Genomic DNA, 26,380 nt, shown 5'->3' with positions numbered 1-26,380 from the left:
CTGGGGCTGGGGCAGGATTGGTCCCTGAGGGTTATTCCCTTGGGCTTTGTCCGGTCCAGTGTGAGCTGCCCCAAGAGCTGGGGCTCCCAGCCTCCATCCCCCACACCCTGAGCCCTGACAGGCTGCTGGCTCCCCTCCCTGGGGTTGCTCTGAGCAGGTCAGTGGGGGGGCTGGAGGCCCAGTACCTCCAGTCCCTGGGTTTTGCTACGGTTCCTCCTAGCAGAGCACCCAGCTGCTGAGCGCAGAGCGGTCTCAGTGCAGGGGCAGTGAGGAGCGCGGCTGCTTGAGACACTGGGGACTGGGGTGGGCGGAGAGGATGGGGCCGTCCCAGCTCCTGTGGGCTCCTTCACCTTAATCTGGTGCACGGTGGCTGCCCAGACTGGTCCCCCGGAGTCCCTTTATAGTCTCCAGCTGGGGTCACCTGCTGCTTTTGGGGAATTTTCCAACCTCCCCCCAGACGTAGCGCACACACTGTCCCAAGGGACAGCCGGTGGCTGAGAACTGATCCCTCCCTGTTGTCTCAGGCCTGGCCGAGACACGACACTGCCCTGCTAGCCACACACACACACGGGCTTTCCGTGACGCAGCCGGCTCCTGAGACGGTTTCGTCAGATCGTCCAGCATTCAGCAGTGGTGCCGACCGCCCCGTGCGTCCCAGGGCTCCCTCCGGCTGCTCTGTCTGTGCCGATTTCGAGCCCAGGACGGAGATGGCTCTGCCGGCTCTCAGCCCTGTGAGTGCCACTCCGGTCTGGGGCCCTGGGCGTGGGGCCGGGGGGGGTGTGGCCCCACAGGCAGGCAGCACTGTTCTAACAGCCCTTCCCTGCGCCAGTCCCTGTCACTCACCCCATGCCTCAGCCTGGGGGCAGGAAGGACAGGAGCGTGGGGGAGCTGGGAGCTGTACTGCTCGGGGTGGCTGACCTGGCCCCTCCGGGGAATGGGGCTGGCTGGGGCTAGTGGTTCAAGCCGCTCCTTGAGAAGGAGGATGTGTCAGGAAGGGCCTGGCCTGCTGCTGGGAGAGCAGCGCCTGGCACAGTGACCGACTCTCCCAGCAGGCCAAGGGGCTACAGCCCCCCGTCACCCTGTGCGGAGGGGCACACAGCCCCCTGCCCGCCCCATTAGCCCTGCTGCTCTGAGGCTTTGGGGCTGGCTTTTACCAGCCCGTGGCATTCAGCACCCTACGCGGCCCGTGGGCAGCCCCAGGGACATGGGATGCCGTGGGGTAGGTGCTGTCTGGGGGCGCTGTGGGGTGGTAGGTGTTGGTGCGAGGGGGGACTGGATGTGTGGCAAGGTACCGACCCGGGGGGGGAGATGAGGGGAGGTAGGTGATGGAATGCGGGGGCGGGAGGTGGGGCTAGGTGCTGGCACTGGGGGAGCCGTGGAGGCAGTGATGTGACGTAGGGGTAGGATGTGGGGCTAGGTGCTGGGGGAGCTGCAGGGAGCAGGCGGGGGAGGGGTAGGATGTGGGCTAATTGCCAACCTGTGGGATTTGAGTGACCCCCCTGAGCTGCAGGATCTGATGTGGGGTCCCCTGGGAACGGGGTGGCGGCACCGGGGGCAGCAGGGGCGGTGCAGAGGGCCTGGCAGGGCCGCGAGTCGGGCCAGTGGCCCACGGGCCAGGCCAGCTGAATGGTTACGTAAGAGCTGGGGGAGCCACGGCTGCCGTGTCCACCGCTCACGCCGGCTCGGTGTTGCCATGGAAACCAGCCAGTGATGGCTGCGGCCCCTGTCTGCGTGTGCGAGGTGCTGGGCTGGAGGGAACTGCTCTGTCCTGGCATCTGCTCACATTGCAGGCTCTGCCCCGGCCCTGCTCCCTGGCCTTGCCCCCTCGCTCTGGGGCCGTCTCCACGGCCTGTGGCTGAAGTTAACAGCAGCCTGGTGGGGCAGAAATCCGGCACTCGCTGGCTGTGGGGAGCTGCAGGGCACCCCGAGGCACAGGGGCTGCAGGGGATGCACCCAGCCTGCGCACCGTTCCCCTGCACAGCGAGCGTCTGCTGCTCACCCGCCATCACCCCGAGGTGCAGCCTGGGGCACCTGCCATTCCAGAGTTAGCGGCAGGGCGAAGTCACCCCCAGGTAGGGCGGCTCCTCTGGGCCTCAGGGGACAGATTAGTAACAGAGAGGCAGCGTCCAGCTGCCAGCCACCAGCCCCATGCACAGCGCTCATGCTGCGGAGACGAGACACTCTCGGATTTGAGCTCAGGCTCCGTAGGACATGCAGAGAGGACGCTCATTCGCAAGGTGCTGGCTGGCCACGCAGGCTCCCCCGGGGCTGGCTGCCCTCTCCCTGTGGGATCACTGGGGCTAGGGCGGCTCAGTGCGGCTGGCCCCGTGGGTATCGCAGGGCTGTGTGAGCTGTGGCTGCCAGGAGCTACCGACAGCCAGGTGCATTTCCCAGCCCTCTGCTACACGCTGCCCCCCCCGGGCTTGTAGGGACGCGCTGGACATTTTCACTCTCGTTTCTGCTTGTTTTTTATTTCTGGCATGGTCGTGTGACTCCGGTCCCTGCGCCATTCACTAGCATCGGCCACCGGCCCTGCAGTGTAGCTTCCTTGTAATGGCTGTACCCATTTATCCGGAGCAAGCCGTATCCTGGCTAGTGCAGGGGGTGGGTGCGGGGTACGGGTGCAAGGGGGGCAGGGAGGCGGGGGTGCAGCCCTGCAGGGATGCAAGCGCAGCTCCGTTCTCTGGAGAAAGCCAGAGCCGCTGTGTGGTGTTTCCACCTCTAGCAGCTGGAAGTTCACAAAGGAGATGACCCTAATGCTGAGCCTGCCCCTGCCCCTCCCTGGCAGGTTGCAGTCAGGATGCAGCAGGTAGGACTGTGAGCTGCCTCTGCCCCCTTGGGCTGCCACATGCATCTTCCTGTGCCCCTTCCCTCGCCCTCGCTCCCCTCTTGCTCTGTCATTGGCACCAGCCCCCAGCCCCATTTATTTCCTTCTGCTGCTGCCCCTGCAGCTCCTTCCACAGCCCCCCGGCATGGACGCCCCCCAAAGCTCACCTCCCACTCCTCAGTCGCACACCTCCCCAGCCACATCGCCCACGGGGAGAGTTTCTCTGAAAGGGTAACAAGCCTTGTGGCTGGGGGAAGCAGTAGACGGTGGGTGTGTGAGCGCACTCAGAGCGTGGTTCACAGCCACGCTGGCAGGGCGTATCGAGTGGGGTCCCACAGGGATCTGTCCTGGGTCCAGCTCTATTCAGTATCTTCATAAATGGTTTGGATGGAGAGTACACGGACAACGTTTGCAGATGACACTAAGATGGGACAGGTTGCAAACACTTTGGAGGACAGGGTTAGAATTCAAAATGCTCTGGACAGCTGCAGAAATGGTCTGAAATAAATAGGCTGAAATTCAGTAAGGACAAAAGCGAAGTGCAGCACTTGGGAAGGAACAATCTACTGCAGACATCCAAAACGGGCAAGGCCTAGGAGGGAGAACTGCAGAAAAGGATCCGAGGGTTATAGTGGATCACAAGCTAAACGTGAGTCAACGGTGTGATACTGCTGCAAAAAAAGCAAACATCATTCTGGGAGAGGCAATTCTTCTGCTCCACTCAGCACTGATCAGGCCTCAACTGGAGAACTGTGTCCAGTTCTGGGCGCCCCATTTCAGGAAAGATGTGGACAAATTGGAGAAAGTCCAGAGGCGAGCAACAAAAATGATGAAAGGTCTAGAAAACCTGACCTGTGAGAGAAGATTGAAAAACCTGGGCTTCTTTAGTCTGGAGAGGAGAAGCCTGGGGGGGATGTGAGGACAGCTTTCGAGTACATGATAGGTTGTTATGAAGAGGAGGGTGATGAATTGTGCTCCCTACCTCTGAGGACAGGACAAGACGCAATGGGTTAAATTACAGCAAGGGCGGTTTAGGTTGGACATTAGAAAACTTCCTAACGGCAGGATAGTTAAGCACTGGTCTAGAATAGGTCAGTGTTTCTCAGCCTGGGCTTGTGATCCCCAGGGAGATCCTGGGACGGGTCCGGGGGTCGCCAAGGCCGGTGTTAGGGGTGGCAAGCAGGGCAATTGCCCCGGGCCCCACGCCACAGGATAGCTTCACGGGAGCTCTAGCTGCTGCCGGGGCCCTGCTGCCCAGGGCTGAAGCATGTAACAAGCGTGGGGCCCCGGCGCTCGCACTGCTTGCCTCCCCTAGCGCCGGCCCTACGGATTATTCATCATTCACTCAGTGATATTGAAGGGGCGGGGGTCACAATATTTTTTAAGTCCATTGGAGGTCGCCAGCCCAAAAAGGTTGAGAACCACTGGTCTAGATAATACCTTGTCCTGCCTCAGTGCAGGGGACTGGACTCGGCGACCTCTCGAGGTCCCTTCCAGTCCTGCCTTCCTGTGATTCGATGTGAAATCGCTGTGGCTGGGGAGGAGGAAACGGGCGTCTTGTTTTCCGATGGTCACCCAGTAGTGATGGTGGGGGTTCCAGCGTGGCCTCTCGGGTTGTGTTTCTGAATGGAGATCTCGCTGACTCTGGCTCCCTGGTTGTGTGTGTGATGGGTGGGTATATTTAGTTTAGACAATGGTCCAACTGGTGTGTGGTTTATTTAGTGGTTGTGCTTTCCCACAGAACGCTGCATGGTGCATTTTTAAGTAAGTCGAGATGGATGGGTGCGCATGTCCGTGTGTGTGTGTCCGTGTGCATGCGTGTGTGTGTGTCCATGCACGTGCGTGTCCGTGTGCATGCGTGTGTGTCCATGTGCATGGGCATGCGTGTATGCATGTGTGTGTGTGTGTGTGTGGCTATTATATAATACGCATTCTAGACAATATTTGTAAATGAAAATTGTGTAGAGTCTGTCCTGCCAGCCCCTTTGGCCTTGGGTTGCCTGGCGTGGGAGCCCCATGTCTGGGACAGACAGACAGACCGCAGACGATGAATCACTGCCTCACGCTGGAGGGCAGCTCCAAGGAGTCTGACAGAGAGTCAGCACGCAGCAGTGCATCGCTGCTCCAGGCAGGAGAGGCTGGGTGCCACGTTTGCCGATGCCTCGCGGGGGAGGCTGCGGTTCTCAGGTGGCTGTGATTGACACATGTGGCACGTTTCCTGCTGTGGGGTCCCGGCTCCCTTTGCCCGTCTCCCTCTCGGCGCCCAGACGCCCTTCACTGCGTGATTGCCATGCAGGGTTTGGAATCGCTGGCTTCTGTCCATTGAAAATAACATCACCAACAAGCAGTGTCCTCCCCGGCTGGGACAGGCTGTCGCGGATCCACAGGATCACTGCTACGGCCCCAGCTTCAGACCAGGCTCTAGGAGGACCCGTCAGTGCACCAGACCCCCCGGGCTCTGACTCTTCCTCCAGGGGAAGCCACGCGGCTCCACCACCTGCCTAGACTACACCTCTGGGCCTGCAGCCCTCCTGCCTCACCCCGTGAGCTCCACTCAGCGAGTCCCCTGGAGACAGACCCCGATGGAGACCTGGCCACTGCCGGGATTAATGCGTGTGCAGTGACATGCACGGCGCTGTCAGAGGTCGGGCTTAGTCGTTAACTGGCACCCAGCATGGCAAGGCTTCCGGGAGCCCAGGGACCTGAAGGTTAAAGCCTGGCCACTGCTCGTCATGAAAGAGGGGCCGGGGCGCAAGCAATTGTTTTTTACTTTCATAGTTGACACGGCAAGTGCAGAGGTGCCGGGGCCAGGAACGGCCGGGCCGGGAGGTGCTGGAGCCAGGAACGGCCTGGCCTGGGGGTGCCAGGGCCAGGAACGGCTGGGCTGGGAGGTGCTGGGGCCAGGAACGGCCTGGCCTGGGGGTGCCAGGGCCAGGAACGGCCGGGCTGGGAGGTGCTGGGGCTCAGGCCTGGCCAGCCCGGGCACAGACTAAGCACTGAGCACAGTCCAGTCTGGTTAGCCCAGAGCCCAGCCAAGTGCCAAAAGCTGCAGCTGAGGGCTCTGACTCCCTCCACAGCCCCTCCCATCCCCCAGCACTCGCCTCTCCCGTCCTTCGCTCTCAAAGGGGCTGGGAGGGTGATTGTTGTTCAGCTTCCTGAAGGAGCTGGAGACGGAGCCCCAGGCAGCTAGTGGCTCCCGCCCCAGTGTCTGCCCGCCTGGTGCAGAGAGCAACCAGGCCTTCGCAATGCAGCACATAGGTAAACTGAGGCACACACAAGCCCCACAGTATGACGCAATGCTCCATTTGGTCAGCCAGGCGCTCGCAGGACTTGGCACGTTGCAGACTGTGGGCACTGCCGCCCGTCAGGGGAGAGTGGCCAGTCAGTGAGAGCGTCTGCTGTGCTCCTTGGCACCGCGGGCAGGCCGCTGCGCCATGCAGGGCTCAGCTCCACGTGCGGCTGTGACTCAGCACGGCATAGAAGAGCTGGGCCCTGGGCAGCCTCCTGCGGACCCTATGGGCCTCCCTCCCCCGCTGCAGGGAGCATCTTTGGGCTGGCTGAGCGCAGGGCCCCGCTCTCGATGTCAGCAGCAGCGAGTCCTTTGTGTGGCAGCAGCAGTCAGGCGCTGCTGCTGCTTTCTCTGCTCCACTGTCTCACTCCCTGTGGGCTGCTGGCCATGGCAGGGGCTGGCAGGGACGTGGAGACCGGCTAGCCCTTTGCTGACAGAGGGACGCAGCCACACGCGCCCGGAGATCGCTGAGCAGCCTGGTGTTCATTGCATTGCACGGGCTGCTTCCGTGGCCCTGTCACAACCTTCCCCACGCGCCCCAGCCCGTCACTGCACGGGGAGGCGTGCTCGGCTCGTGGGGGGCACGGCCCCAAGGGAGACAGGCTGCAGCTGGCACGTTCCGCTGCCGGGGCATTTGCCAAAACCTGTGGATGCAGCTACAGCATAGAAGCCAGGCGGCTACTGCTCCCCTCTTCCCATGGGAAGCAGAGACCCCCCCGGAGAGACCAGACCCGGGGCAGTGGAAGTTTGCTCTGCAAATTCTGCCCCTTGCCCAATTCCTCGTCTCTGCCGGGCGCTGGGACCTGAACTCAGCCGGGGAGAGCAGTGCTGGCCCGGGGCTGCCAGCGTGTGCCCTGCGCCCTGGGCAGAGCTCTGGTCCCGGTCCCGGTCCCGTGGCAGTGTTTGCTGCAGAGCTGGTGTTGGGGTTCCCTGCCCAGGCGCTCCAGCTTTCACCTGCTCCGTCACAGAGGGGGTGCGTCTTCCAGTGAGTTGCTCTCACTCAAGCCCAGCTGCCGCGTGGGTCTCGGCCCATTCCCAGGTCCGGTTTGGTCTCCTGCTCCGGGCTCTGTGGAAGCTCAGGGTGGGGCTGGCGACCAGGAGCTTGCTGTGTTGGCTGCTCTTTGCTTTGGTTCTTTGGGCTGCTCGGTGCCAGCCCCCCTGCCCGGCTCCCCCTTCCTTTGCCGCGCCCTGGCTGTGCCAGGGCTCTGAGACGCACTCCTCCACGAGCACCCACACCAGCTGCTGCTGCATTGCCACCCTGATTTATTTCTGCTGCTCTGCAGCTCTCTGCTGCTCTTGTTATTGCTACGTCTGGCTCTCGCTTCCTTCACAGAGAGGTCGTCAGTGCTGCAAACAGCCCGGCCCTTTCCCGGGGAACCTGAGCTTCGCACTGTTCTAGCTGGGGCTGGGGCTGGTGCCTCCCCTCGTTATTAGGCTGCTCAGCCCGTTCCCATGCAGCCTCCACCCCATTCTCACAGCGGCTTGCGCTCAGAGCTTCGGGAGCTGCCGCCCCCACGCAGCACACCCCAGCCCCGTGGCTCTCCCTGGGGCTGGCTGTCTCTGCTGCCCTGCTCTGCAGCGCTTCCCATGTGGGCTGGCTCCCCAGTTTGGTTCCAGTCTCAAGGACTCTGTTGCCTTCAGCGGCAGCCAGCGGGCGCCCCTCCCAGGAGACGGCAGCGCGGGTGGGCAGAGGAGGCCGTGGCTGTGGCGTTGCTGAGGGCTGCGCTGGGGCCTGTTTCCCATCATGGGCACACACCGCTCACTTTAGCTGGTGGCCGTGCCCTCTGGCGGCAGTGCCAGGAGCGCCGATGCTGGGGTGGGCGCCAGGCCCAGAGGGGGAGTGGAGCCCAGAGCATCCGGAGCCTGAGCAACCACATGTGTTTTCCCTCTGTGGGGCTGGAGACTTGGGCTGGGGGGGGAGCATCCTGCGGGGGCTGCTGTGGTGTCCTCCCCTCTGCTTGGGCCAGGGGGCCGGACCTGGCTGGGCACACGCGCCCTGCTCTGACTGAGCATTGCCAGGCCGGGCTGTCTCCTTCTTACTGGCCTGTGCGCTGGAGCCAGGATTTTGCCTCTTCTCTTTCCCTGCCCACAAAGCAAACAGCAGAGATCCCGTAAGTGCATTAGGGCCCGTGACCGGGGTCTGGGCATCCCAGTGCTGGCGCCGGGGCGCGGATCCCTCTGCCGGCGCTCGGCACAGAGCCTGCTGCTCAAAGGCAAATACCCGGCTGGCTTCCCTCCCTGGTGGTGGCCCAGCTGGCCTGCGCCATGGGGCTGGGGCTCCCACAGGAGAGGGGGGAGGAGAGGGGCTGTGGTGCTCTCTGTAAATCAGGGTCTCTGCTGCAGCAGGCCATGCTGCCCAGGGAGATGCTGGCTGCGTCCCCTGGCTCCGTTAGAGGCGTGTCCGGGTGTTGCTCTCCCCCCATCCCTGCGGCACTGATGGTTCGGGGGCGGCAGGCTCGGATCAGGCCCTGGATGGTGACATTCCGCAGAGGATCTGCTCTCGCTCACGTGCCTGCTGAGGACCCGGCACCATCCTTGGCCTGATGGCTCCTGGCAGGTGGGGCTGTGCTGGGGCCCCGGCTCTCAGCTCCTCGTCCTGCTCCCATGAGGTGGGCAGGGACCGGTGGAGCTTGGTGCAGCTCCTGCTGCCAGCAGGAAGCAGGTGGGGGCAGCTGGGCTGGGGCGAGGGGCCGGGCCAAGCCCTGATCTCTCCGTGTCTCTGCAGGTGATGGCAACCCCAAGGAGAGCAGCCCCTTCATCAACAGCACAGACCTGGAGAAGGGCAAGGAGTATGACGGCAAGAACATGGCCCTCTTCGAGGTAGGGCCGGAGCCGGAGGGTGCAGCGGGGGGCAGGGGCAGCGGGGGCAGGGCAGAGCAGGCACCTCACCCTCACCTCTCTGTCGCTGCCCCTAACAGGAAGAGATGGACACCAGCCCCATGGTCTCCTCCCTGCTGAGCGGCCTGGCGAACTACACCAACCTGCCGCAGGGCAGCCGGGAGCACGAGGAGGCAGAGAACAACGATGGAGCCAAAAAGAAACCTGTGCAGGTAAGGGGTGCTCTGGGGCTGCGCCGGGGGGTGCTCTGGGGCTGCGCTCTGGGGCTGTGCCATGGCAGTTCTCCGGGGTTGGTCTCAGGGCTGTTGGCCCTGGGTTCTCTCCCAAGGGCAGGGGGGCTGGAACAATGTGTATGGGGGGTGCTGAGAGCCACTGAACTGACCTGTAAACCCTGGATACGCTGGGATCCACTTCCAGCTGGGGGGGCAGGCGGCAGCACCCCTGGTTCCAGCACCTACGCCCAGGGGGCTTCCCCGGCACGTCCGTGCCAAGCCGTGGTGCAGGGCCCAGGGAGCAGGCGAGCGAGTGGCCTTAGTCCTCTCCCTGCAGGACGCGCCTGGAGGGCCGTGAGTTCCCGCGGCGGCTCTGGGGGCTGGGGTTTCAGTTTGCATTCCCTGGCCTCAGCCTGCAGGGCCAGCGGCAGTGACGCTCTCTCCGGGCGTGGGAGTTCAGGAGTTCCCACACATGCACTTCCAGCTCGCAGTCCTGGCATGCGCAGGGCAGGCCTGGCCCCAGCGCGCTGGTCCTGCTGCCCCAGCTGGGCCTTGTTCCACGGACCCTCGACCCTCCCACTCTCCCCTTCATTGATGCACTGGCAGGTGGGGGGGAAATGGCTTCCGCTGCTGCCGGGATCACCAGGGCGTTGCAAAGTTCCCTGCAAACTGCACCTGCCTGTCCCTGGGATTCCCTGCTGGCCCCGCACGCGCAGCCGCACAGCGAGGGCCGGCTCGTGCGGCAGCTGAAAGCACTCAGACAGGGCCTCTGACCCCCTGAGAATGCACAGGCAGTCTCAGGGGACCCGGGGAGGAGGGAGGAGAATGACATGCCCTGCGGTTGTGTGGAGAGAGCACAGCAGCAATTAGGGCTGCAGAGGCCTGTCTCCAGCGGGGTGGCTGTAGCTGATGCTCTGCAGTGACTGCGTGCAGCCTCCTTGCCTTCTTTCCCTCGCTCTCCCTTCGTCTTATCCCCCCGGCCGCGTGGGAGGCAGGCGCTGCTCTGGCCGCTGCAGGTGACGGAAGAGCCTCCTGTCTCCTCGCTGCCCTCGCCAGCTCTGCTGACCCATCTCTGCCCTGCGTGGTCTGAGCCCTCCCCTCCGGCCTGTTCTCCGCAGCTGCCATGGCCAGGCTTGGCGCATATGAGCCCCTCCGTTTCCTCCCAACTCCTCGAGTCGTCTCTGCACCGTGTCTCCAGCACCGTCTGCAACAGGGACTTGACCCTCCAGGCCAATGTTTCCTGTGGCCCGTGGGAGGCGCTGACACTGCCTCCCTTGTATCTAATGGCTCTGTGCTTTCCTCCGTAGGCGCCGCGGATGGGCACCTTCATGGGCGTTTACCTGCCCTGCCTGCAAAACATCTTCGGGGTGATTCTCTTCCTGCGCCTGACCTGGGTGGTGGGAATTGCTGGCATCATGGAATCGTTCTGCATGGTCTTACTTTGCTGCTCCTGCGTGAGTGATCGGTCGTTCTATCCCATCCCCTGCGTCCTGCCGGGCAGACCCGGCCCCGCCCGGCCGTACTCTCTGCCTCAGGACAGGACAGTGTCTCCCGTCCAGGTGGGGTGACAGGAGGGGCAGAGACCGACATCGAGTGGACGGGCCTGTCTCATTGTTCTGTCCCGTCCCTTCCTGCTAAGGGCCGGAGTTCCTTGGGAATGGCAGGGCTGGCTTGGCACTGCACGGAGAATAATTCACCTCCCGTGTTTGTGTTACCCTGGCTCAGCCTCGAATTCGAGGAAAAGCCCCACTGTAAGGCTGGCTGGAGGGCAGCAGGGAATAGCGGAGACTGCAGCTGATGAGTGAGCATTCAGGAGGAACAGAGCAGCCCAGCTGTTACTAGGTGACAAGAAGGAGGCTGAATTCTGATAAACCCAAGCACCTCACCTTGCTGGGAAAGCCAGAGGCTGGGCCCAGTCCTGGTAATCTTGGAGCCAGGCTGGCCTGTGCCAGCTGGGAACCCCGCAGAGGGGAGCTGCTGCTTCTTGGGGCCTGTCTCCTGGGTCGGAATGGAATATTGCTGCACCCCTGTCTTTGAGGCCTCGCCCACGCTGCACCAGGGCAGCGAGACGGCTTAGCTAGGGTAAGGGGGCTTGACTTCCGTGTGCAGCGCAAGCCACGTTACAGCCGGATGGAAATGGCCCTCAGGGACAGCACAGACATTTCCTCTGCAAGAAAGAGAGTGCTGCAGGGTCCCCCCAGCCAAAAAAGCATACTATTGAAAAGCCTCTGCCCTGGTGTGGGCCACGTCTTCCAGAGCTGCTGCATGACGACCTGCCTCCCACTGGCCCTTGGCTAACAGCCACGGCAGCCGTGCACGAGAGGCCAGGCTGACATGCTGAGGGCACGTCTACCTTCGAAAGCTGCACCGTGCCGTGCACTGTGGCAGCTCCCCCATCGGCGGAGTTCATCTCCCTTCCCGAGCGCCGTCTCTCCCGCTGCCCTAGCGCTGTCTGCACGGGCGGGCGGGTCTGTCTAGCGGCGTCACACAGGGGAGCGGGTTTTGCAGACGTAGTGACATGGATCTAGTGCAGACCAGACCTGAGCAGAGCAGCCCTGTGCAGATGGGCCGCCCCCTCCTGAGAGCAAACGCGCGCAGCCCGAGAGCCTGGCTGCAGGAGAGTCCCAGCTTCTCCCTGCTGGGAACCACTTGTCAGGCTTCAGCCCGTGCAGGAGCAGAGGGGCCGGAAGCAGCGGGTGGCTGGCGTGCTGGGAGCCAGGCCTCGGCCGGGAGTGGGGCATCGCTGGATCCAGCGCCCGGCTGGGAAAACCTCAGCCAAGGGGTTTCATTTCAGTCCTTGCCGCGTCCTCTGGTCCACTGCATCTCTGATGTCGGTCATGCAGGCGAACGTCCTAGTGACCCCTGCCCCTCCCCGGTGCCTCACTAATTACCCTCCCCCCAGGAGCTCCTGCTCCCCCTCCTGCTGCCGCGTTATTCCTGACCCGGTGCTGCTGCCTCCCGCCCACTGGAGCACAGGAGGCAGCTTCTCTCGGGTGCCTCTCACCTGCTGTTCTTCTCTGCAGACGATGCTGACGGCCATTTCCATGAGCGCCATTGCTACGAACGGCGTCGTGCCAGGTAAGGCCAGGGCTGGGCTGGGCGTGGCTGGCTCCTGCCCGCTGCAGGTTATCGCCCTAGCTGCATCGTCAGGTGCCTGGCTGACTTCAACAGCCGTCCCCAGGCCTTGAGCCCCGTCGCGGGCCGCTAACGCCCAGCCACCTACGAGCCGCCTGGCGGGCAGGCTGCACCAGGCAGAGCTCGCAGTAGACCCTGAGTCCCTGATGTGAGAGACCAGAGTCCCATTTGCTGCTCCCCACTGGCTCTGGGAAGGAACGGGCTGAATTCTGCGCTTGTCTAACCCCCCGACAGAAGCTCCCTAGCCCCTCTGCGGATTTTAACCTAGTCCTGCCTCTGCACCAGAGCGCGTTGTCCAGTAGCTCAGTGGCAGTTTGAGATGCCAGGAGGCCAGGCTGCCCTCCGGCAGGGAGCCCCGGCAGCGGCTGTTACACGGGGCTGCGGGGTCGCTAACTACTAGACAGCACTGTGCTCCGCGAGCCCCAGCACGCTAGTGCCAGCTGACAGCCCAGAGAGCAGGTGAGCGTCTCCCTCCGTGGGCGGGGGACGCTGAGGGCTGGCGGGATGAGACGGGCACGGAGGGAGGCAGGCGACGTAGCGTGAGGGGCCTGGGGCAGTTTTTGGAACGATTTCGTGCTGCTAGATGCTGTACCGGGGTGAACTGGGACGTTGCTTCCTGTCTGTGGTGTTTGTGGTGCTGCATTGGGGTCCTGCTAAGAAGAGGTGAGGACGTCCCAGGCTTTGTAAGCAGACTGAGGCCGTGGGGGAGCAAAGTGGGGTGACCCAGCCTGGGGGAGCCCCGAAAAGGGCAGAACTGGATTTAATACCTGACCTTGCCCTGTGTCCCATTAGCGCTCAGGGAGTCACTGTCACGCGTCAGAGCCTCCCCCGGGAGGCACCAGAGCCAGTCCAGCCCTAGGGAGGGCGGTGGTGGGTCAGGACAGGGCTACATGTGGTCAGAGGGACCCTGGCATCTGGCCAGGTTCACAAGGCTGCCTCGGGCCTCTCCCCCTCCTCAGCTCGTCCCCACTTGGGCCAGGGGCTGCCCAGGGAGCTGAGGAGCAAATGTGTCCGGGGGACACGAGTCCAGCCCCGCCAGGGCTCCCTTGGCCCAGCCCTGCCCCGGCCCCCCTCAAGCCAGCTGGGTGGCATCGCCTCTCCCCGCCTGTTGCACTAGGGTTACCCCCTGGTCGGGGTTTGACCGGCCTGACTGGTTTCTTTATGGATTGGCCAGTTGCCAGAAGAATAATTCCATCTGCCGGGGCTTTATGTGGGTCTCAAGACGTGCACTGCTGTCAAACACCCGGGCAGAGCGGCTGGAAACGTCTCTGTGCCCAGCTAACGCAGAACTGATCAAACCTGTTGAAAATACAGCGGCCGCCTGCCCCCGTGTGCACGCAAGGCTTTGAGCCACGCCAGCGTGACGCGATGCGACGTTACCAACCCTAGCGAGACGCCTCACCTCTCCAGAGCAGCGCTTCTCAGCCCCTTTCCCACGGTGGGCCGCAGATGCAGCTCTCTGTTACGCGGGCACACCCACCTGTGTGGCCAGCGGCCGAGAACCGCTGCGCTAGGCACTGTACGCGGCTGCTGAAGGGGATTTGCAGAGTTGCTTTGTTGCGGGGGTTTCCCTCGTCCGAGGAGAGGCAGGTTCTTGCATTTCAAAGGTGGTAGCGGCAGGTGGCGGCCACTCACCCAGCCTCCCCCCACCCTGCCCGGAGGGAGCAGCCAGGCCGGAGGGGCATGTGGTGAGGACTAGCGGAGAGGGGCCCGGATGGTATCAGCTTCCCTGGCACCGCCCTGCCCGATCCCCCCCTCTCACCCAGGGGCGCACTGGGAGCAGAGCTTGGCCTCCTCCTCCTGGCGGCGGGAGCAGGTGGCAGCATCAGGTGCCCATCAGAGGAGCTGCCGTGGGCCCCTGTGTGCGCGGAGCAGGCGGGACGGGAAGTGCGGGCAGGAAGGGGTGACAAGAGACAGAAGAGTGAGGACGTGGCCGAGGGCCCTGGGGTGGGGGAGGAGGCGGCGGGAGGGCCTGGGATTGTGCGGTGCGTGGTGCCTCCCGGGCGCGCTCTGCTCCCCGGCCAGGCCGCTCGGCGTGCTGAGTGGGGCAGGGCTTAGCAGCGAGTTCGAGCGTTGCTGGTCAGTTAATTAGCTCTGGATGGTGCTGCGGGCGGCTCTGTGCCCCGCCTGCCCGGTGAGAGGCTCTGGGCTGGGGGCTACCCTGACCCCGCGCCTCAGGACTGGACTCGCTGCCTGAGCTGTGTGCATGGGGCGCCTGCCTGGGGATGGAGGCTGGGTTCCCATCCCCGCTGGGCCGGGCCGGGCCGGGCCGGGCCACCTGGCTCTGGTTGAACTGTGCCAGCCCTGTCCAGGGGTGTCATTGCTGCCATTTATCACCTGCTGCAGCAGGCCCTTGGCTCGTGGCTCTGCTGCCCTCCCTGGCCTCTCCAGCGACCCAGAGCCTGCCTCCGCTGGCAGGGGACATGTGGCCCAGCCGCCGCCTCCTGCAGCTGCTGGATTGCAGGGGATCTGCTCCTGTCCGCCCTGCACAGGTGGGACGCGGAGCCCAGCCCGGCAGCTGCCCACGCGCAGTGGAGAGTGCAGCTGCCAGGGCTCGGCCGCTCCCAGAGACCACTCAGTGCGAGCCAAGGTGGGGGAGCCTGGCAGGGTCTCCAGGGGACTCCGTCCCTCCCCTGCCGGGATGGGGAGACAGCCCTGCCCCCCTCAGCCCAGGCGCCCCACTCCCCCTGCCCTGCTGAGAGTGGCCCCTGCTGCACGCCTGTGAGTGGAGCTCCGGTCAGCGCCCAGCTGGTCCCCAGGAGGGCCCAGGCAGACCCGGGCGGGTGACACGTGGGGTGCAGGGAACCGAGGCACGTGCTGGGCTCCTGCGGTGGGGCCCACCCCCCTCTGCTCTTCTCTTTGCCAGCGGGCGGCTCCTACTACATGATCTCGCGCTCGCTGGGGCCCGAGTTCGGCGGGGCCGTGGGGCTGTGCTTCTACCTGGGCACCACCTTTGCGGGAGCCATGTACATCCTGGGCACCATCGAGATCCTGCTGGTAAGTGGGTTCCCGGCCTGCCCGCGTCCCCTCTGGAGCAGGCGCTGCGGGGAGTCAGGGAGAGGCTGTTCCCGCCTGCCCCAGGACCCAGCAGCCTTCCTGGCCCGGCACTGCCAGCCACATGCTCCGCTCGCTGTTCCTAGCGGGCGCCTGCTCTCAGCGGGGGGATGGAGGTGCAGGGCAGGGGGCAGGAGGCTGCTAGCACTCACTGCCCCCCAGAGGGGAAGGGTTAATCCCCCCAGTGGCTGCCGGAGGAGAACCAGCGAGCTTCCCAGCGCTTCCTCCCCATCCTTAGTCCTTCCTGGAGCCTCACAGATCAGCTCCGGCCCGGGACCCCCGGCCTGCCCTAGACCCTGAGGGAGGTTGTCTGCCTGAGCAGAGGAGGTACAAAGGGGCCCAGCCAGGGCCATGCCTCCCCCCAGCACTCGCTGGCCCCAGAACTGTGCTGGGGAGACCCTCGCTCTGGGGCTAGTACCAGGTGCCTCCACACATGGGGGCTTTGGGGAAAAACCACGGAGAAGAACCAGCCCATGAGGAGCAGGAGCTGCCGACCCAGGGAGCTCTGGGCACCAGAGACCGTCCCGCAGTCTGGGCTGGAACCGTCCCCACTCCCAGCCTCTGCCCTCGGGGGGTCACTACGCACCTGCCCCCCACCCTCTGCCCCCCTCCCAGCCTCTGCCCTCGGGGGGTCACTCCGCACCTGCCCCCCGTGGAGCCGTGGGGGCTGCGCTGAGGTTTGCTGTCGCTCTCTCCCAGGCCTACCTCTTCCCAGCCATGGCCATTTTCAAGGCCGAGGAGGCCAGCGAGGAGGCCGCGGCCCTGCTGAACAACATGCGTGTCTACGGCACCTGCGTGCTCACCTGCATGGCCACCGTGGTGTTCGTCGGGGTCAAGTACGTCAACAAGTTTGCCTTGGTTTTCCTGGGCTGCGTCATCCTCTCCATCCTCGCCATCTACGCCGGAGTCATCAAATCCGCCATCGACCCCCCCTCCTTCCCGTGAGTACCATCCCTCTCCCGGGAGGGCAGGGGGCTGGCGGGGCAGGAGCTCGGCTCCGGTACATCCCTACCGCGTGTCCTCTCCCTGCAGGATCTGCATTCTGGGTAACCGGACGCTGTCGCGCCACGGCTTTGACATCTGCACCAAGCTGGTGGTGGAAGGGAACGAGACCGTGGGCTCCAAGCTGTGGGAGCTGTTCTGCACCTCCAAGTTCCTCAACGCCACCTGTGACGAGTACTTTGCCAAGAACAACGTGACCGAGATCCAGGGCATCCCGGGCGCTGCCAGTGGACTCATCAAAGGTAGGACCACCCCGGGGGAGAGTCCGGGCTAGGGTCTGGGCAGATCTGGGTGTAGCACTGGCTCGGGGCGCTGCCTGCTCTCTAGTGAACTGCTGCTTTGTCTCCACGTGGCCTGGCCTTGTCTGTTCAGCCTCTGCAAAGGAGAAGCCCAGAAGCGGAACGGGGGAAGCTGGGGTCAGCTCTGAGGGGCAGTAGCAGAGCGGTGTATGGCTTGGGGCAGGGAGCAGTCTAGGTGCTGAAGATCATGAGGATTTTGTGCATGTTAGAAACCAGCCCTGCCAGCACACGACAGGTGAAACTCACTTGGAGCAGTGGGGCGGGAGGGTGGCTCTGTGGGGCGGAGTGGCGGCACACAGGGGGACCTGCCCCCTCTAACTAGGGCACGCTGACATGCAGGCCTGATCTCTGCTCAGGGCTGCGTCTCCTGCAGAGATGCTGCAGGCTTTGTAATTCCCACTGATGCTGTGTTGTCCCTCTGCCTGTAACTGTCATGGGAAGGTGCAGCTGGCTCCTATGCGCCGTGCCAAGGTTCGTGCATCTGGGGACTCTCCCGTCAAGCTGCCAGACCACAGTGCCCTGGCTTCCGACCGCCCGACCGCCTTTCCCAGGCTGGAGAGGAATGAATCTGCTCCTTGTTTCCTCTTGGCCTGGGAAGGGCTGATATTGATCTGAGGTTTAGTGAGCAGTAATCGCCCCCTTGGTGTTACTTATCTGCTGCTTTAATATGGAGATTAGTGAGCAGGAGCTGTTGTGTAACCAGGGCTCTGGAACGGGGCCAGGGACAGGAAATTCTGATGAAGTTTGTGGCAGGAGCTGTTCCCAGCCCACTTTTCCTGTGCCTTCAGCCATCAGCCTGTGTTGTTGGGTGCTTGCACTGGAGAAGGTTGGAGTGTGGCGGGCTGGATCCAGATGCACGCAGCTCTCCCTTGCTCCTGGCTTTCAGAGATGCCCCATTTTGGGGGCGATACTTTCCACATGGGGCTCAGCCCAAGAGTGACGTTTGGGGAAGTCTGAAATCCCTGCGGCCGTGTTGGCACCGTAAAAGGCTGGAGGACTATCTTCCTGCTGTCAGCCTGACAGCCCCGCGCCCCCACGCTCCAGAATGGCCGCTGGGGCGTAACCAGGGTCCGGCAGCACGGCTGGGCAAATCGGCTGGACGGTAATAAAGACAGGAGTCGTTGAGAAATCCTGCTACCTGTAGCAAAGCCTATGACAGATCTGCCCCGTGGAGCACCTGGCCTGTGCCCTGCCCTGAGCTGCCAAGGGGCAGGGGCTTGTGTCTGGCTTGGGATTTCGAGTCTGGAAGGTGGCAGTGGCTCAGCTCTAAGGAGAGCGCTGCTGAATGAAATGGCCTTTCTCTGCAGCCTCCAGCCTCCCAGGGACCCTGGGGAGGTGCCCCCCCCCGTTCCCAGATTGTCCTTCAGGCTTCTGCCTCTGCCCCAGGGAGCTGGAAGGGGCCCGAGATGGGGCGGGGCTCTGTGCGGGGCTGACGCGTGCAGCTCGGCTCGGCTCGGCTCGGCTCTGGGAGCCCAAAGGGTGTGTGGGCAGAGCAGATCCATGGGAACCGCACAGCAGCTCGCCAGGGCTCTCATCCCTGGGCTCAGGCATGGGAGGTCAGGCTTGACCAACCCGCCTGGCTCTCTGTGGGGCGGCTGCCGTGCCAGATGAGGGGGCTCAGTGGAGGTCGTTAATAGATGCTCAGGAAGCACTTGACAAGCGTCGTCCCCAGCACAGATTCCTGGGGCAGGTGGAGTCACTGCCTAGTGCAGGACAGAGGGGGCGTCAGGGCGGTATTGTGGGGAAAGCGGGGACTGGCAGTCTGGGGCTGTGCGCTGAGGGTGAGTGGGGCTGGGGTGAGTGGGGTGGGCAGTCTGGGGCTGTACGCTGGGTGTGAGTGGGGCTGGGGGTGAGTGGGGCTGGGGGTGAGTGGGGCAGGCAGTCTGGGGCTGTGCGCTGGGGGTGAGTGGGGCAGGCAGTCTGGGGCTGTACGCTGGGTGTGAGTGGGGCTGGGGGTGAGTGGGGCAGGCAGTCTGGGGCTGTGTGCTGGGGGTGAGTGGGGCTGGGGGTGAGTGGGGCAGGCAGTCTGGGGCTGTGCGCTGGGGGTGAGTGGGGCTGGGGGTGAGTGGGGCAGGCAGTCTGGGGCTGTACGCTGGGTGTGAGTGGGGCTGGGGGTGAGTGGGGCAGGCAGTCTGGGGCTGTGCACTGGGGGTGAGTGGGGCTGGGGGTGAGTGGGGCAGGCAGTCTGGGGCTGTGTGCTGGGGGTGAGTGGGGCTGGGGTGAGTGGGGCTGGCAGTCTGGGGCTGTGCACTGGGGGTGAGTGGGGTGGGCAGTCTCTTCCCAGCACTGGCGGCCGCTCTGGCGCAGGGCAGCGACCTGGAACAAGGCGAGGGCGGCCAGTGCTATGGGAGAGCTGGAGGCGAGAGGGAGTATTAGCGAGCAGAGGGGGCAGGATACCCGTCTATACGGTCCTGGATGGGGCAGAGCAAGGGGATCGGGGGCATCTGTTCTCCCTGCCTCCAGCACAGGCACCAGGGAGCGGCCAGTGAAGCTGACAGATGGAAAATTCAATGCTGACAAAGGAAATTCTTGTTCGCCCATTGTGTGATTAGCCTGGGGAACTCACTGCCACAGGATGCTGCTGAGGCCAAGAGCTCAGCGAGATTCAGAAAGGGACAGAATGTTTAAATGGAGATGGTGAACATCCAACCGTATCGCAGTTCACGCTGACAGTGTTTCGCGTTTGAGCTGACCTTTGACGGTTGGGGTCTGTCTACACTGCAGCTGTGACCGAGCCTCCCAGCCCAGCGGGACGGGCTTGCGGTAGTGCACTACCAATAGCTGTGTGGAGGCTCTGGCTACCCAGCTGGGCTCAAGCCCACCCTACTCCCTGGGTCCTAGCTGGTGTGTCTAGACCTTCCCTGGGACCATAACGTCCACACCATTTACAGCGCACTAGCGTGACCCCCCATCCAGCTGGAGTGTGGGCGAGACCGTCATGGGGGGCCGCTTTTCCCCATGGGCCAGCTGCGGGTTCGTACATCTCCCTCCCACACGTCTGCTGCTGGCTGCCCGCAGAGACGGGCGATGGCGAGATGCACGTCAGGGCTGATCCCGTCCGGCAATGCCGGCAGTCCTGAGTGCAGAGCTGGTTCTCCCCGCTTGCAGTGGGTGCTGAGCGGGGCAGGGCGGCTGTGTGGGGTCGCTCCTCTAATAGCATCGCTGGGCCTGCAGCAGGCGCCGTGCACTCAGCCGTCTCTCCCTGCTCTCCGCGCAGAGAATCTCTGGAGCAGCTACCTGCCCAAGGGGGTGATCGTGGAGAAGCAGGGGATGCCCTCGGTGCCCCTGGCAGACCCCGTTATTGACATGGACCAGCCCTACGTCTTCAGCGACATGACCTCATACTTCACCCTGCTGGTGGGCATCTACTTCCCATCCGTCACAGGTAGGAGCTGCAGCAGCCTGCGTGCGTGGGTGTGCCTGGGGGTGTTTGCACACCTCTGGGCACGTGCGTGTGTCTGTGCCGGCACACGTGTGGGGTATGCATGTGCTCCATGGCTGTGTGTGCACCTGCTGGCTGCACATGCATGTGTGTGTGCATGCAAGGGTCTCTGTCACGCCTGGCTGGCCACACACCACTCTGCTCTCTGCACCCTCTGGCTGTCCTGTGGTTCCTGCTTCCTGCTCGGATCGTGACTGTGTGGGGGTGAACGGGAGGATCAAAGAGCCCTTCCGCCCCCAGCCAGCCCCCAGCCCCGCAGAAGGCACGTCTCCCCTCCGCGCTGACGTCACCAGCACTCAGCTATTTCTGGCTCCCCTGCAGTGTGGGTGGCCATTGAAATAACTGAGCAGATCAGCCCCCGATCTGCCCCCCAGGAGCAGCCTGGTCTGGGGCAGACAGCGCCTAGGCAGCCTGTGGTCTGAGGCTGGGTCTGGGAATGGCACGGCCCTCCCAAGCTCCGTGAGCTGCACCCCAGAGCCAGCCGAGTTTGGACCAGGTGCGATGACCTGAACGCTAGGGCCAGCTCTGTGCTGGTGCTAGGACCCTGCTGGTGATGTTGGGGAATCCTGGGGCCAGGAAAGCCCTGCCCCGCCCCAGCGCCTCCGGCACACGCCCTGCATGCCGCTCACTTACCTGCCTTTCATGACGTCTACCTGCACTCATGTCCGAGGAATGATTCAGGCCGAACTACAAGTGGCAGCTTTTCCTGAGGCACCCTCCCCTCCTGGCGTGGTCAGCTCCACGGGGGCTCCTGGCCCTCGCTTCCCTGAAGCAGTGAGAGGCCAGGCAGCCCCTGCTGAGAGCCACCGGTGACGGGCCCAGCCCCACGCCAGGCTGCCCGCGGCATGGCCGGCCTCGCAGCTCCCTGCCCACCTGCCTGCCGGCTGACCTGGCCGAGCTCTGGGCCGGTGCCCAGGGGCTGGGGCAGCACCTCACCCGCTCGGCTCTGATTATGGGCTGAGGAGAGAAACCACATTAGCACCTGATCCTACCAGTGGAGTCGGGTGTGAAACCACCTGGAAATGGGGTGAGAAGAGGGGGAGTCAGCAACCCCCCAGGGCAGTGCCTACTTCCCTCTGCCACACACTCCCTGCCTTCCCAGGGCAGCCCCACACCCCACATGCTGCTCTCCGGCCATGTGGGGCCCCTGCCCATCTGCCCAGCCTTGGCATGCGCTTGGCTGAGTGGCGCATTGCTGCAGCTCAGATCCACACGCCAGGCTGTGACCTGCCGCGCACTCTGCTCCCTGAGGCCTCAGCTCCACCCTCCGCCAGCTCTCGGTCCCCTCGCTCAGCCCTGGCCCCGCCGACCCCACCGACGCTGCTTCTCTGGGCCCCTGCCAGCTCCGTTAAGTCCCCACCTCCCCTGCCACCCGGAGCCTGAGCTGCCTGCCTCTCCTGCTCGGCTCCCTCCAGCATTTCCTGGGCGCGGCTGGGGCTGGACCCCTCCCGCACTGGGGCTGGCCTTGCAGGGAATGTGTCTGTGCCCCAGGCCGGGGGCCGGGGGCTGGGGGCCGGGGTGGGAGCATGCTGTGAGTCTGCCTGCGCTGGCTGCGTGTCCGTGTCATGGCTGAGTCCAAAGCCCCCGTGCAGGATGGAGGCTGGACACAGTCTGCTCTGGGCCTTACCTGCCGGCTACTGCTCTCGGAGCCGGCCTGGATCCCCCTGCCCTTGGTGGCCTCAGGACACCAGCGTGTCAGGGCTCTGCATCCCAGGCCATGCTCTGTCTGCAGCATGGTGCCCCAGAGCGCTTTCCTTGTCTTCCCCAGGTATAATGGCCGGCTCCAACCGATCGGGAGACCTGCGCGATGCTCAGAAATCCATCCCCACAGGGACCATCCTGGCCATCGCCACAACGTCTGCTGTCTGTATCCTTGGCGCAGGCCCACGTCGGCTGGGAGCAGGGCCTTGTCTGTGTCTGCAGCAGCCCCTCTGCGGGGTCGGAGCGGCGAGGGCTCTCGTGTCCCTGCGGCCCCAGCAGAGGATGGGTTTGTGCAGCCAGGGCCGTGTCCCTGCTGTTCCCGCACTCCTGTTGTCTGCGCCCTGGGAGACCAGCAATGCTCCCCTGGCGCCCCGGGAGGGTCTGCTGCTCTGACAGTGCTCTGGCTCCGTGGGACGCTGGGCCCTGCCATCTGCCCCTCGTCTCAGCCCTGTGGCCCTGGCTCCCCACTCGTGGCTGCGCCGTGGCAATGCCCAGGCACAGCGGGTGGCGTGGGAAGCGGGGGAGGAGTGGGGGACTTTCCGCAGCTTGGGCTTTCCTTCACCACCCGCAGATATCAGCTCCGTGATTCTCTTTGGAGCCTGCATCGAGGGGGTCGTGCTCCGGGACAAGTGAGTGCCGCCACGAGCGGGATGCGGGGGCTGGGGGGCTGGGCGGGGGCTGGGGGCTGGCTGTGGTGGGAGGATGCTGGGGGGTGATTGCACCGTTGGGTGGTGGCGCCGATGTCCCAAGAGCCGAGTGGAAATGAGCTCGGTTAAGGAGGCTGAACTCGTGTCCCTGCCCCCCCAGCTGATTATTCCATGCGCCTCTGCTGTCTCCTCTGCTCTGGTTTCTCCCTCTAATCCTGGTGCTGCAGGGAGCTGTTTGTCAGGCGCTGCGGCGCTGGCTGTATCTAGGGCAGCCCTGCCTGCTGTGCTCTGCCGTGACGCTTCTGGGTCGCCAGCACAAACACCACCCAGGCGCTGACTGGCTCCTGTCTGACAGAGAAAGCGGGGCCTTGGCCTGCCCTCTGGGGGGGCGGGCGGGGCCCCTGGAGGACGGGCCTCGGGCCAAGCCCTCCCCTCCGCTCCTGCAACCTCAGTTTGCCCACCAGGAGATGGGCTGCGATTTTCACACCCCTGAGCCATGGAGCTGGGGTGTGGTTTTCTAGCCTAGACCAGCCCCCGATGCTCACGCCTTAAACAAAACCCGGGTTACTTCACTGAGCCACTTCACACCGAGAAATGGCGGCAGGGCGCAGGGGAGCTCTCAGGCCAGAGCTACGGACCTTTGCTCGCACCGCGGCCTGAACCCTGCCATGCTGAGCGCCACTGGAGAAAAATGAAATTAACCAGAAACAAAAGAAACTCAGAGCAGCTGTCCTGGGAAACAGCCATTTTAATCCACTTACACTGGCTGGGCGGCTGCCGGGCCTGCTCTCCCGGCTGCTGCCTGGCTGGGCAGAGCGGGCATCTCTTCTTGCTGTGCTGGCGAGGAGGTTGAATGGGGGCGACCCCTCCCGCAGCCCCACCCCGTTCGGTTGTCTAGTCCGTTACGGGATCAGGCGGAGTTTGACTTCCATACCTGGGGGGCAGCACCAGTCAGGCCAGCGGGACTGGGTGTGGGGGGGCAAATTCCACACCGGCCCGAGGCTTGCAGCTGGGGGGGGGGGAGCACTGCCCTCCCTGCCCCCCCAAACTGCATCTGGGGGCGGGGATCAAATCTTTTAACTTGCTTTGTAAACCACCTGGACAATGAGGGCCGGATGCACAGCCAAAGATAAACGCCCACGCGCGCAAGGCTCCAGCCCGTCGGGCTCTCAGTCGGTTCACCCGTCCCCTGCTGGCGGGCAGAGCCTGCAGCGGGTGAGTGGCCAGGCCACGGACCGTGGCCAGCGAGCGGGAGGCCCCAGGGTGCAGGGCACCGCCCGCGGCAGGCCTTTCTCGCTGGCACTCCTGGCAATGACTGAGCCTGTCCAGAACAGGCGCTCAGTCGACTGGTCGGTGGGCGTAGGTGCCCGGTTTGCCAAGCCAATTAACGCTGGCCGGCCCCGGGCTGTCCTGGGCTGGCTTTGCCCTGGAGGCGGGAGCCACGCTGCCGGCCCTGCCCAGCCCACGGTAACGCTTGCTGCCTTGTAGGTTTGGCGAGGCTGTCAGTGGGAACCTGGTGGTCGGCACCCTCGCCTGGCCGTCTCCCTGGGTGATTGTCATCGGCTCCTTCTTCTCCACGTGTGGGGCGGGTCTGCAGAGCCTCACGGGAGCCCCCCGCCTCCTCCAGGCCATCTCCCGGGATGGAATCGTCCCCTTCCTCAGGGTGAGTGACCTGCCGCACGCCAGCTTCCGCCGGCTCTGATCCATGGCGCTGCCCGGGAGCCCGGGTGAGGCGCTGCCAGCTGCAGGCTGCCGGCACTGACCACCGGCACTGCCAGGCCCATTGCCGGCGGGCATCCTGCCCCGTCTCCAGCTCGCCCCACGTCCGTTTGTCCTCCAAGTGCAGGCTCCCTGTGTCTGGATGGAGACACGGAGTCGCGGATGCACAGGGTCGGTGCTACACCCCCAGCTGTGGAACAGGCTCTAGGGCAAGCTGCTGTGCCTGGCCCCAGGGGCCCCGCTCCCTGCACAGGGCAGGCCATGCAGCCTCCCCACCTCCTTAGACGGGGCCTCTGGGGCTCCAGCCCTGCTGCCCCGCGCGGTGAGTGCCCCTGAGGCAGACCCGGGGAGAGACGTGTGCATGGTGCAGGGATGCAGGCACCGGCGCAGCCGGGTTTAGCCGTCACTGGACGCAGCCCAGAGCAGCCCAGAGCGGGACGGCTGATGCACGGCGCGTTCTGCTCAGCCCAGAGCCCAGCCCCGCTGCAGTGAACCCCGTGTTCAGGCTGTGTGTCTCCGGCTGACCTGCTTGCTCCCATCCCAGGTGAGAGCCCCGACTCCTTCCGGCAGCCAGCTCTTAGCGCGCCCCTCTTCGGCGCTGCCATGTGCTCCCAGCAGGGCGGCAGCCACCATGGCCTGGCAGCGTCTGCAGCAGCACATCTGTGTCCCAGCTCGCACGTGGCCTGTTTGCACGAGGCGTTAGTGCAGCAGGCCCTGTCCTGTGTGCAGGAGGCGCCGGGGCAGGGATGGAAGCTGCGTGGCTGGTGACCTGGGATGAGGCCTGGGGTTCAGGTCTGGCTCGGTTCATGCCGGAGCAGGCTTTGACATAACAGCCCGGCTGGGAGAGCGGTAATGGGGGAACTCACCCCTGCTCGGAGAGACACCAGCTCCCCGTCCACACAGCGTGGCCGCTCCTGCCCTGTGCAGGCGGGTGGAGTGCTGGCAGCTCACGGGGCAGGTCCCCGCTTGTGTCAGGAGCTGGGCAGGGAGCTAGGGAAAGTCAGAAAGGAGGAGCTGGCTACCAGCTGCCCCATGGCTGGGGGGAGAACTGCCCTCAGGCTGCTGGGTGAGGAGGGGTGGTGCACGCTGGGCGGGCTGTGCCGGGGGCAGGAATGGGGAGCGGGTGCCGGGGCAGGATGTGCCGGGGGCCGGGGGGGTAGGGGGCTGCGGCGGGATGTGCCGGGAGGGGAGAGGGGAGTGGGCGCTGGGGTTGGTGATTGCTCTGCCTCCATCCAGATGCCTTCTCAGGTCCAAGAGTCAGTCTCTGCCCATTGGGACCTGGTGTTTCCCTGGCACCAGGCAGAACCAGAACTCCTGATCCCTGGAGATCAGGAACCAGAGGCTGGCTCCAGAGCTCGCTCTGCACCCTGGGCCTTGTCCTCGCTGCCCGGGGTTTGGCCCTGGTGCGGGAGGGTCTGGCAGGTGCAGGATCCGCCGTGCGCGGAGGGGTTTGGTTGTGACATGCCGGGAGACGCAGGCGAGGAGAGCACTGGCAAAGGTCGGCCTGCGCCCCGTGCGCTGCCTTTGTGCTGGTTAATATTTCATTTGCTCTCTGAAGATGCGTTCTCAGAATCCCGTCTCTCCAAATCCAAACCGACAGCTCCCCCGGGGAAGAGCAGGCTAATTTTAAACCGGCTCCCTCGCCCTGCCAGCCGTAGTCTGAGCATTCACTTGAGCAACCCCGTCTTCTGCTAATGCGAGCAGACGTGCGTCCTCCAGCTCGCTGCACGCACTGCCCTGGCTGCCAGGAAGCCTCTCCGCGCAGGCAAAGCCCCCCCACTGCGGGAGAGCGGGGCTGCATCGGGGAGGATGCCCAGGAGGGGGCAGGGACAGCCTGGGGCCTCCTTGGGGGCCTTGCTCCTGGGGCCGGATGGGGAACTGCCCTCGATGCGGCCCAGCTGGGCTCGGGTCCCTTCCATCGCTGCACCCTATTAACAGGGCCCGGGGCGGGCTGCGGGGCCCGATGGAGACCTGGCCGCTCTGCGGGATGAAGGCAGCTCGCCCGCGTGTGCAGCGACACGCACAGCGCTGTCACGGGCCGGGTTTACTTGTTCCTGGCGCACGGTGCAGGAAGTCCTGGCTGGCAAGGTTAAAGCACTGTCCATTCTGGTTAGCCCGGAGCCCAGCCCCGCTCCTGTGAGCCCCTTGGTTCAGGCTCCGTCCGTCCGATCGCCTTGCTCAGAATCCGAGCTGTGCCCTGACCGCTTCCCGCAGC

The 26,380-nt window shown here is 64.5% G+C and overlaps 1 protein-coding gene across 2 annotated transcripts in view; it reads left to right on the top strand.

Annotated features, from left to right (window-relative positions):
- Nucleotides 1–26,380, top strand: part of SLC12A5 (solute carrier family 12 member 5) — a 70,179-nt gene that overhangs the window by 25,896 nt on the left and 17,903 nt on the right. For both annotated transcript variants that reach the window (XM_067554564.1, XM_067554563.1), the window contains exons 2-12: nucleotides 8,842–8,936; nucleotides 9,035–9,166; nucleotides 10,474–10,620; nucleotides 12,190–12,244; nucleotides 15,168–15,298; nucleotides 16,055–16,296; nucleotides 16,388–16,599; nucleotides 19,874–20,041; nucleotides 21,867–21,965; nucleotides 22,371–22,428; nucleotides 23,935–24,109. In XM_067554564.1, the coding sequence (XP_067410665.1) occupies nucleotides 8,842–8,936; nucleotides 9,035–9,166; nucleotides 10,474–10,620; nucleotides 12,190–12,244; nucleotides 15,168–15,298; nucleotides 16,055–16,296; nucleotides 16,388–16,599; nucleotides 19,874–20,041; nucleotides 21,867–21,965; nucleotides 22,371–22,428; nucleotides 23,935–24,109 (1,514 nt within the window). The remainder of the gene's footprint in view (nucleotides 1–8,841; nucleotides 8,937–9,034; nucleotides 9,167–10,473; nucleotides 10,621–12,189; nucleotides 12,245–15,167; nucleotides 15,299–16,054; nucleotides 16,297–16,387; nucleotides 16,600–19,873; nucleotides 20,042–21,866; nucleotides 21,966–22,370; nucleotides 22,429–23,934; nucleotides 24,110–26,380) is intronic.

Source organism: Emydura macquarii, unplaced genomic scaffold (assembly GCF_026122565.2).
Source record: "Emydura macquarii macquarii isolate MOO-44397 ecotype Brisbane River unplaced genomic scaffold, CSIRO-AGI_Emac_v2 contig_1483, whole genome shotgun sequence".
NCBI lineage: Eukaryota > Metazoa > Chordata > Testudines > Chelidae > Emydura > Emydura macquarii.
The sequence above is the reverse complement of the archived record's forward strand: the minus strand, read 5'-3'. Positions and strand labels throughout refer to the sequence as shown.